Source organism: Kryptolebias marmoratus, linkage group LG3 (genome assembly GCF_001649575.2).
Source record: "Kryptolebias marmoratus isolate JLee-2015 linkage group LG3, ASM164957v2, whole genome shotgun sequence".
Lineage (NCBI taxonomy): Eukaryota > Metazoa > Chordata > Actinopteri > Cyprinodontiformes > Rivulidae > Kryptolebias > Kryptolebias marmoratus.
The window spans coordinates 12,527,175-12,538,347 of record NC_051432.1 but is presented as its reverse complement, the minus strand read 5'-3'; the positions used below and the strand labels follow the sequence as shown (position 1 = coordinate 12,538,347).

At 42.1% G+C, this 11,173-nt stretch overlaps 2 protein-coding genes across 2 annotated transcripts in view; one reads left to right on the top strand and one right to left on the bottom strand.

Annotated features, from left to right (window-relative positions):
- Positions 1–2,451: 2,451 nt before the first annotated feature.
- LOC108230993 (caspase-6) lies at positions 2,452–7,219 on the top strand. Its single transcript, XM_017407691.3, has 8 exons — positions 2,452–2,690; positions 3,016–3,057; positions 3,760–3,802; positions 4,590–4,739; positions 4,922–4,998; positions 5,129–5,304; positions 5,422–5,572; positions 6,536–7,219. The coding sequence occupies exons 1-8, from the start codon at positions 2,660–2,662 to the stop codon at positions 6,769–6,771; spliced, it is 906 nt and encodes a 301-aa protein (XP_017263180.1). The 5' UTR covers positions 2,452–2,659; the 3' UTR covers positions 6,772–7,219.
- A 567-nt stretch (positions 7,220–7,786) lies between these two features.
- The window catches only part of LOC108230989 (mitochondrial calcium uniporter dominant negative subunit beta), a 16,877-nt gene continuing 13,490 nt past the window's right edge, over positions 7,787–11,173 (bottom strand). The window contains exons 4-8 of the mRNA XM_017407679.3: positions 9,871–9,975; positions 9,591–9,751; positions 9,291–9,494; positions 8,163–8,279; positions 7,787–8,053 (exon numbers count right to left, since the gene is read on the bottom strand). Coding sequence (XP_017263168.1) covers positions 7,976–8,053; positions 8,163–8,279; positions 9,291–9,494; positions 9,591–9,751; positions 9,871–9,975 — 665 coding nt within the window. The 3' untranslated portion in view covers positions 7,787–7,975. The remainder of the gene's footprint in view (positions 8,054–8,162; positions 8,280–9,290; positions 9,495–9,590; positions 9,752–9,870; positions 9,976–11,173) is intronic.

Here is an 11,173-nt window from a genome sequence, read left to right as displayed (position 1 = left end):
GGGGGTGTGAGGGGGGGGGGGGTCAAACTATCCAGGCTTATCTATGTGATGCATTTTATTTCAAATTGTCTGAATCCAACATTTTAGGACACGCATAGAGAAGATATTTCCAATTCTGAATTTTCATGAAATTTTATTATTTTTGATCTGAATTCTTTTTGATAGCCAGTAACGTAACCTGGAAGCATCAAACAGGCCAAATGAGCTCATGTTTCCTACTTAGTAAAAGAAAGGAAATTATTCTTTCCCTTCATTCTTTGTGCTCTGATATTTAAGAGCACAACTGGTTTAAATTTGCAAACCAGGATTCATATAAATGAATACAATAATTGGGAAGGAGAAGGTATTTTAAAGGCAGGGAACACGAAGGATCAGAGCATGGAAAACATGTTTGACTCCTGAGGGTTTTTTCTGCTACTCTTTATTATCTGCCTTCGTAATAATATACATATTTTGCCAATATCACATTTAATAAAGCCCCCCTTTGTTCCAATATTATCAGAAAAGATTCGTTGAAATACATAATATATTGGTGTAGATTTTCTCAAACCACACTCTCCAGTTTTGAAATGAGAAAGCTCCTCAGATGGGAAACGAAACATCTTTGGCCACAGAAAAGAAGTCCAGTTGTTTTTGTTTTTTAATTTTTAGGAATGACCTACAGGGCTTTTTGTTCCACATTTTGTTGAACTATAGTTTCAGTTCTTCAAGCCAACGTTACATTGTGACGATCTAATGCTGTGGTTAGATTGCCATTTAAACGCTTTTGGTATTTGTTGGATCCTTACAGATTTTTCTCTTTTTCTTATCCGTGTCACGTTTTTTTAAAATGAGGTCAAAGAAAAGCGCTTCGGAAGATCAGAAGAAACGTTTCAAAGGAGTCTCTGCAGAACACAAAGGGGCGTCCTGGGCCCAGAATGAGCGGTTTGGACTCGTGAAACACAATAAGGCCAAACAATGCAAAGCGGCGTAATGGGTGCCTCCCTCAGAAATCTAGACATCCGACAAGAATCCAGAATCTGAAACCAATACTGGCCCATTTTCCCTGCAGGCTGGTTCCAGTGTGAGGTTTAAGCCTCGCCTTCTCCACATAAATAAACAGGACAATGCTCTTAGCTGAATAAAAGAAACACACACACACTCACACCTCTACTATTTTTTTCAGGTGTTGACTTTTGTTAATAAACGTAGTATGTTCAAACATTCATTTTTCCATTAGTTGTTACCCTCTTAAATGAAAGGTCATGCAACACTGTGACTGTGTGCGGGGTAGTAAGTGGGTCTTAAAGCCCCACACCTCCGACGCTCAGACTCTGGTTCCAAAAACACAACATGACAGCACCCAGAAAATGGGCTGTTGTAGTTTCAATTCTCAAAAACAGAAGGAGGCGGGATGCCGTCTAGTTTTATCCTATACTGTCGATGGTCCTGTTTCCCCAGAAGCCCGGACTAACATCTTTGAAGTCGTTTTTTTTACTGCCCAAACAGGGAGGAGTGTATTGTGGGCTTTGATACCGGGCTCTGAAATTTTGTCTTTTTAAAAAATCACCCAGCAGTAATGAAACGAACTGAAAGGTAATGCACTGACGGTAATTTGACTCTCTTTATCGTAGATGTGAAGATTAAAGATGAAGCACACACACACAAACACCCACACTTTTCAACCAGCCTGGGTTCAAAGCTTTTGTTTGTGCTGCTGGTTGCTGTCTTGGCTCATATTAAACTGCCAGACTTCTGCTCGACATCGTTTTGTTTAGTTAGTCAGTACCGATCTCCTGAGGCTGCTGAAGGGGTCAGTCTGCAGAGAGTGGAGTAAACTCTGGACTTTCTAGACCAGCGGCGTCCAGTCCTGGTCCTGGAGGGCCACTATCCTGCAGGTTTTAGATGTTTCCCTGCATGTCAGCAGGTCTTCAAGATCTGCCACTGGTCTAGACGTGCATCAGGCACACAGATACATTTGCAGCTTTAGCACCAACATGACATACAGGGTCTATGCTCAGTCAGCACACATACATTTGTGTAATAATAGACTAATTCTAGCCCCTTTTCTTCATGTCACAGCTGATAAAAGTATCATTGATTACTATTTGACAAAATATCACCTCAAAAATGACCAAACTGTCCCTTTCAGGTACAGAGTACTACTTATCAAACTTTGCAAAAATGCCAATTGTAATGATGTCCAAATACTTTGAAGCATAGTGTATAAAAAAGGAAGTTGCATGTTGGCACAATGACATTTGTTACACATGAGCTGTATAGCAGTACCACTTTAGGCTCCTTTGTGTTTTGCAGAGACCTCTGCTTAAACTTTTTTCGGCAACCCTCAGTAATGTAAACTGTAAATGTACTTCCGTTTTGATTTTACAGTGCCCAACTTTCTTTCTTTCTTTTTTTTTTTTTTTTTTAAGGACAGCAAAACTTGGCTGTGATTCTGTTTAATCGCGTTTTGTGATGGAGGGGGGGAAGAAAAAAGAAACACACACTTTGACATACGTCCGCTTCCGTTTGAACGGCGCGTGCTGTTTGACCGACGGGTTGTACAAACCAATCATCGTGCGCTTTTCCCCCGCCAGTTCAACCAATCGGGTTATGGGGGCGGGGCCACACAGTTGGTTATTTGTGGTTGGCTCACTGGATCCCAGTGTTTTCCGTGAAAATGTCGAGCAGGGCGGAGGACTGTTGTGGAGGTAACAGTTTTAATATGTTTGCTACGTAAAACGCAGTTAAAACTCGGGTTCGTTTGTAGTATTTGGTTTCAGAAAGACAATATAGCCTGGTTTTAGTTTTCGACGTTAATTAGCTTCCATGTCAGCAGTGAAACTTTTATGTGTCTGCATTTGTGTTGTTACAGTTTACTAGAAATATGCTTTCTTGAACTCGTCACAGTAATGACGCTTTTTTAGTTTGGGTTACTGATGTCATGAAGCCGTTTTTTTTTTTTAAATAAGGTTTTAAATATATTGCTTTGTTGCTTTTAATATATTGCTTTGTTGCTTTTCCCCACTACACCAGGAAGTGTAGCTAATGACAGCAAAGCAGCCACTGACAGTACAGGTGAGTAACCTTCGAAGCACACTTTGAGCCTTAATCTAGGCAAAAGTGAAACAAACGAGTAGGACAAAGTTGTAAAAGCATTATAAAAATCAGGCTTTATTGTAGTCTGTAATCTAACCTGATTCCTACTGAGTATCATGTGGACACAATAACCCATTCTCCTTTTTACTCATTTTAAAAAACCGGATCTGTGTGTAGGTGTGTGTGTGTGTGTATATGTGTGTGTGGGCGCAAACCAAACTGAGAATGTTAGGGCAATACAGTTTTAAAAAAGTACCTTTTTATGAAGGCTTGGCAATCTCTTACTGCTGACGTGCAAACTGCATTTCGTTTCTCATAAATCATTCATTAAATGACGCTGAATGTTTCAGTTTTTTACAGCCAATAAGATGTGCATGCACCAAAATATGTAGGAAAGAAAGAGGGGGGGAGAACCTGTAAAACCGCAATGGTTACAAAATGCAAGTTGTTACGGCAGTTTAGAGCCTGAATCCTGGAACTACGAAGCAAAAGCTTCAAGAAGTCGTTCTTAACCCTCCTGAGGGCCTCGTAACTGAAGACGGGAAGAGAAGCTCTTGTGACTTTGGGTCCGTTTGACCCGAAGGCCACGGGAGGGTTAAAGAACTTTTGACAATAATGCCATTGGTAAAAAAAAATTTTTTTTAAATTGTTTGTAATCGCTTTGTGTGTTGTTCTCGACAGCATGCACAGAGGGCCTGACAGAAACAGATGCTTTTATCAGAAGGTAAGCAGTTTTTTTTTTTTTTTTTTTTTCTTCTTCTTCTACAGTCAGCTGGACATTTTCACCTGTCATCTAGATCAGAGGTCCCCAATCCCCGGGCTGCGGACCGGTACCGGTCCGTGGGTCACTTGGTACTGGGCCGCACAGAAAAAATAATTAACTTTACAGTATTTCCGCTTTTTTTTTTTTTTCGGAGTCTGAACGCCATTTATTTTGAAAACTGAACGGATTCTCTCCACTACATCCGTCTATGAATCACTCTTGATGCGTGTCAGAACGCTCATCTAGGTCGCGTGATACCTTGCGGCTAAAAACAAACCCACAAGCAGCAAAATGAGTAAAAAACAAACGTCTCTGGAAGCCCTGGATGGGACCGTCTCATTACTGAGAAACAGGCTCAGGGCTCCACTGATTCGGTGTTATGGTAAGTTGTGTTCTTTGTGCATTTTATATTTGTGGTGTCTCTTATTTTGAAGGGCATGTTTAAACACAGAACATCAGGGGATGAGAGGGTGTTATTCATGTTGATAACGCAACACCAGGACGCAGCTAACAAAGCTGCGAGGACACGTTGGATTTATGTTTATTATGTTTTTAAAAATACCCCCATTTTCATGCCGGTCGTATCATTTTATTTTGTTGTGTTTATCCGCCACAGCTTTAAAGGCCGGTCTGATAATGAACCGGTCTGTGGAGCTAAAAAGGTTGGGGACCGCTGCTCTAGAACACACACACACACACACACACACCCATTATCAATATTTGCGTGTTCTTTGTCACTTTAAAACAGGTCTTTAGCTTTGGATCCCGCAGAGGAGTTCAAGATGGGCCGCAAACGGCGAGGCCTCGCTCTCATCTTTAACCAGGAGCGCTTCTTCTGGCGCCTGGGCTTAAACGACAGACACGGAACCAATGCCGACAGCTACAACCTGGAGAGAAGGTAAAACCTCACAGCGGGCTGCCGCAGAACGAACACCGCGTGGGCGTGTTTGGACTGCTACGGTACGTGTTTAACAGACGTGAGGCTTTTGTCCGGTAATGTTTTGCGAGGATCTGCGGCGTGTTACTTCTTCTTCTTTAATATTTCACTGCGCTGAAACTGATTTAGACCTTTTTCTTTAGACTGGTGGAGCTAAACTTTGAAGTCAGGACTTTTGACAACTACAAACAAGTGGAGGTTCTGGATAAAATCCATGAAGGTACTCTCATTAGTTTGACAGTATTGTTTAGTTCTTTATTCTTTTCTTGCAAATGCAAAGATAAGTGTCAAATTCAGAAAATGCAAAAAGAGCTTTTGCTTGTAAATTAACGCCTGTACCAAACATGCAGCTGCCGTGGAAGACCATTCAGACGCCGACTGCTTTCTGCTGGCCTTCCTGAGCCACGGCGAGGACGATCACGTTTTCACCTACGACGGCAAGATCAGCATCCAGGAAATAACATCCCTGTTTAAAGGAGATAAATGCAAGACCCTTGCAGGAAAACCAAAGATTTTTATTATCCAGGTACATGCAAAGCAGCACAAAGTCCAGTCAGAAACGTCGCTGTGCCGTCGTCACTGGTCTCGTGTTTTCTTGTAAACGACAAATTAAAAATTTAAAAAAGAGAATGTGTGTCCCTAGGCGTGCCGTGGGGACAAACACGACGTGCCGGTGGCTCCCTTCGATGACGTGGACAACAAGGTGCTGACAAATGAGGTGGTGGTGGACGCCAGCGCCATCCACGCCCTCCCTGCTGGAGCTGATTTCATCATGTGCTATTCTGTGGCTGACGGTAAGCCGTTTGGTGCTACGATAGTCTAATTTGCTTGTTTAGCTGGTTTGAGCTGGAAACGAGGAAGATTTCAGGCCATTTACTTAGGGGTGAAAGTAAATGGGCAAATTTGGTATTAACACTGAAAGGAACGAACTGGAGAGAAATCTAAATGAAACCAGTGTTTGTCTTCAAAGCAGCATCCTTTCTTCTAGATACACTTGCAGAGGATGGAGGAACTCAGCAGGTAGGCCGTGGGGATGTTTCTGGCTCATCCTCTCTCTTTAGGTGATCTCCATGCTCCCTCCATGGTGCTGAGATCCGAGCTCTGCGTAGGTCGTATGACCATTTCCAGGATTCCTTGTTTTTCTTTTTGTTGAAGATAGTTCTTAGTAACGGGGGGGCATTGTCAGTCAGACACCAGGTGTAATATCACCTACCCTCCCTGATGATGTTACACGACTGATAAGTATCCCCAAACTCCGTTTGCAGAAATGCAGCCCCAAACCCACAAGGAACCTTCACCGGGCCTCAGGTTTGCCTCCAGTTATTCATTATTGCACCGTTCTGTCCTCCTCTACAGCCAAATATTTTAAAGTTCGACCATTCTGAGTCTACATCCCCTGCTGTGTTTCTGCTCAGTCTTGTCATCGTGTTAGTTTTCATCTTGACCTTAACAGCGGAGTTTGGCTGCTCCTTGCCCAGTTTCCAGCCTCCTACACAACTGTTTGTTTTTCCGACTTCTGCATATGATCTGCATATGAAAAAATTAATATTATCAGCACCTGTTTGGTATACCTGGTTATTCAAACACCTGACAAGAACACCTCAAAGTCCCCAAACTGGCACTGTTTTGAAAGCCAAGGAGTCGCACCAAATATCTGTTCATCTTAGTAACCCTCTGTAATTATTATCACTGTTGCTGCACATCTAATCTGCCGTTTTTTTCCCCGTGTGTGTGTGTGTTTGTGTTTGTGTCAAAAGGTTACTACTCCCACAGGGAGACGGTAAACGGCTCCTGGTACATCCAGGATCTGTGCGAGTTGCTCAAGGAGTACGGGACTACCCTGGAATTCACCGAGTTGCTCACGCTGGTCAACAGAAAGGTGGCCATGAGGAGAGTGGGGAACGCCAGCGACCCTGGCGCCATCGGCAAGAAGCAGGTGCCTTGCTTCGCTTCGATGCTCACTAAGAAACTCTACTTCCGACCAAAGAAGTAACGCTGTAGAGCCACAGTGAATAAATAAGGTTTTTATATTAACTTCTTAGAGGAAAAAACTAACACTATCTGGGTAAAGGGAAGTTGCTATTTTTTTCACTATTTTAATAATATGCTTCTTATCCATACACACAGAATGATCTGCTCATTGACTGTTTTAATATTTCAAGTGAAATAATTACATCTAAAGTCAGAAACTACAGCTTGAACTGACTGGTACTGTATCCTGTTGGTGATGCGTTGATTTGTTTTGTTTGTTTTTTTTCATTTTGAGTCCATGTAGATCAAAATGTTTGAAACATTCAAGAAATTTCTGCCAGGATTATCATGCTTCACATTCTACATTTTTAATCTTGTTTAAATTACCGTATTGTCACATAAACGAGGATTTAAAAAAAAAAAAAAAACAATGAGCCAAGACGGCGGACTTTACCTGCTCTGGTCCGACACACAGAAGCTGACACTTTCAGGGATTTTTATTTTTGTCTGTTAATTAAAGTACTTTCAGTTTTATTTGTCGAGCTAGATCGTTGTTTTTCTAGCGTATCGTGTTAGGCAGGGAAATCTTTGGGGTTTTCTTCTCATTCTTTCCAAGCACTTCAGACACGTGCTGTGCCTTCAAACTCGCTTCTTATTAAAAAAAACTTCTTAAAAAAGGGGGAAAATGATGTTTGTGCTGTCCCTCGTGTCACAGCTGTTTAAGGTGTTTCATGATGCACATTTGCACTTAAAGTGAAAGCCTCAGGAAGGAGAGTGATTTGTTTTTTCTACAACCTAAATAACTTCCAGCATAAATCACAAAAGCTGTATTTTTGTCACATTAAGATTCTGAACAACTGTGGCTTCTTCTTAGGTACTACTTAGTTGTTGTTTTTTTACTCCAAGTTTTTTAAAAATAAACTTTCATGGGGGAAAAAAAACAAATGACTGCCTCCTTTTGTATGTTCTGACATAGTTTGCTTATTTCTATTTCTTATCTTCTGTCTGAATATTTCTACTCGCAGACTGAGAAACAGTTCAGGAAATGCAAACTTTTTATTCATCAGTGTTTGCGTGTTTTTCCAAGGATACAAGGATACATTATATCATCATCATCATCAAGAATGATATGGACTCCAAGGTAAAAAGGTGCATTATCAAAATAAAACACTTGTTTTTTTGCAGTGTTTTAGTCAAAGTGAGTGGTGTTCTTAGTTTGGCATTATTTATGGCTTTGGCTGAATCTGTTCAACTGGGAGCTGAAGCTGATTCGGACTTCTCAGACGTCTCAAATCCTCCTCCACCTGGCGGACAGAGAACAATCCTGTTAATTAAATTGGATTTCAAGAAAGCAGAGGATTAGAGGGGGAAAACAAAACAAAACGTATTCTTCAGCGGGAACGGTCGGCCCACCTGAGCCAGCTCATCCTTCAGTTCGTTGTATCTTTCCACGTTGAAGCTCTTCTTTCTGGCCCCTTTATAAAAGTAACGCAGGAACTGTCTGTCTCGGGCATCTGGATACACGTAGTCCTGTGGGGACAGAAGAAAGGAAGCATTACTGCAGGGGAAAACGCTGCAGCTCTGCTTCAGCGGGAAATGTGCCAGGAGTTCAGACGGGAAACGGGTTAAAAACAAACTTAACGAGCCTGTTAAGGGTTGAAAACCTTCTTACACTTAGCAACGCTTCCAACAGTCTAACATTAAAACCTGCAAGAACCGGTTTTCACACGAGCCACTTCTTGTGTTGCGTCTAATTTTGAGACAGTAAAAGTTTCCCAGCTAAAGAACCAGTTCTTGTTAAAAAAAAAAAAAAAAAAAATCAATTCCAGAGAAAACCTGAGAAACACTTTAAGATTAGCTGAGGGATGCTGTGGTGACTAAAAAGAGTGAGTTAAACATTAAAAAGCTTCATTTCCAGACTATAAGGTGCACTTCAAAGCCTTTAACAGAGCACCTTATATATGTAAGAAGTCGATGTTTTAGTACAACTTTAGTAAACTACAAAGCTGCACCGCTCGCAGCATTAAGGCTCAGTTATAGTCAAGAAGTAACAAAAATTGGGAGGTGCGCCTTATAGTCCAGTGCTCTTTATATATGAAAAAAGTTCGAAAATGGGTCATTCATTGACAGTGTGCTTTATAATCCAGTGCGTCGTACAGTAAGTTGTGTTTTTGTAAAGATTTCCCTTCCATCAGCCACTAAATATCACCCGTCTGTGCAGAAATATGACTGCCAGCATTGGAGCAAACTTGTTTGGACTGAAACAGGAAGCATTTTCATTTGTCGGGGAGTTAATATTACTGCCTGGGGATTGGAATTGTCAAGTTGTGTACTTGTTCTCTGGCAACCTGACAGTGACAGAACTCGTAATTTTCCAGCAGGACCACTAACGTTTTTTGTTTCCTCCCACATTATTACAGTTTTTGTTTAAGCAACACCATATATCCTATGCTAAGCAAACAGTTGATTTTCCACAACTAGTCCTGTAAACCGGAGGTAACTGGCGAACACAGGATGAAGAGGACAAAGCTTGAATCTTGCCTGTTTGGTGAGGACGTAATAAGCGAACGCTCCCATGCTGGTAGCGTAGGTGATGAAGTAGGTGACGGGCTCCATGACGTCCCACGAGTAGACCCACCAGGTGAGCCAGGCCAGGGCGCCCCCCTGCACCGACAGCAGGGCCATGCCGGTCCACAGAGCCCTGGAGGTGTGAAACTTGGCCGTCTGGGACAGCTGGGCCTTCACCTGAAAAGGTGGCGAAACGAGAGAGGCTAAACGCCACACCGGCAAAGCAGCCACTCCGGTTTCAGAGCGCACAACGGCTCGGCTAGATCTACTTACCTTCTCGAGAGGCGACAGCTCCTGCTTGAGGCCGTCCATCTTCTCCAGCAGCTCCATCTCCCTCAGCAGATGGTGTTTGGGCTGGTAGAGCGCCGTGTGCAGCAGATGCACCACGTGTTTCATGTCCTCCAGCTCCCCGGCGTGCTCGCTGGACGGAAGCACTGCAACGAAGCACACGACAAGGTGGAGACGGGTGAGAGAGAGCCGAGCTGCTGCGAAGGTGGAGTCCCACCTGGAGAGCTGGCAGCAGCTATAAATCAGCTGGACTACGGCGGCGTACCCCTTTCAGGAGCGTGGACGTCATAGACGGCATTGTTGATGATGAGCTGGAAGTCCGTGCCCAGCAGGGTGTCGATGAGCGTGGTGCTGGCGACACGTTCTCCATCTGTTAATGAAAGCCCACATTTCAGTTCCATTCACACACAAACAAACCCTTTTAATACTACCACTTTTCAATACTTGGCTGTTTAGTTTAGTTGATCTTAGCTCATAATTTAGATATTGTTAGATTCCTAATTGTTGTTTAGTTCAACTTTAACTTTATCATGATTTTATTTAGATTATTTTAGCTACTATTTTGACTGTCTTAGCTCCTGTTTAGATGTTTAGTTTCATGATTTTAATTAGGTTATCATATATTTCATTTAGATTATACATGATCGATGTTTTATCTCTATATTTGATTCTGTACCTGACTGTTGTTTCTGTTGTAAAGCACTTTGAATTGCCTTGTTGCGGAAAAGTGCTATATAAATAAATTTCACTTCACTTGACTTCATTTCACTATCAGCTGCAGTCAATCATGATCACTAACAGCACTACTTATTAAAAGATTTAGGTGAATGTGTGGATGGATTTGAGCAGTTTATTTAAATTTAAAAAAAAAAACAATAAAAACTTGTGCACCCAGTTCTTATTTTTAAAAAATATTTAAAACTTGTATGTTTGTCTAATCATTCCACCCTAAAACAGAAAGGTTCAAATAAATTATTAAAAGCCTCCAATCAATATAACCTTAATGACTCTCGATGAGTGCATCACACTGTCCGCGTTGAAAAAATCGTTTTCTCACAATCTGACCCGCAAAGTCAGACAAAAGCTACGTAAAGCTGTTGTTTATATCTTGAAGCGTGTCAGAATTCCCTGACTGGAACGAGGTGTGACAGAAATATGGAAGACTAGTTTCTGCCGCTCCGATCCAGCTAATCACGCTTCCTTAATGATAACCTGAGTCACTTTAGGAACAAAGAATTCCAGCTGCTCTCAAGCAAAGAATGATTGCTTCCTAATTCCTTAAATGCTCAACAAAGTAACCACTGGTAGGCATGTCTCAAAAGCACTTTTACATTAAGCTTTGGGAATGAGCTATTGTCTTTCTCATTGTCAGAGATTAATGTGTGTAATGGAAATTGTGGCTGGCGTAGCCTGGAGTCATTCCCTGAACCCGAGGAGCCGACAGCACAGGTCTTTGACCTCGTGTTTGGATCACCGGATGACTAATACTTCCCAAACCCGCACTGCTCGCACCCAACACTCGATGCAATTTATCAGTTCTGCAGGAGTCCAAACCCCCCCCCCCCCCC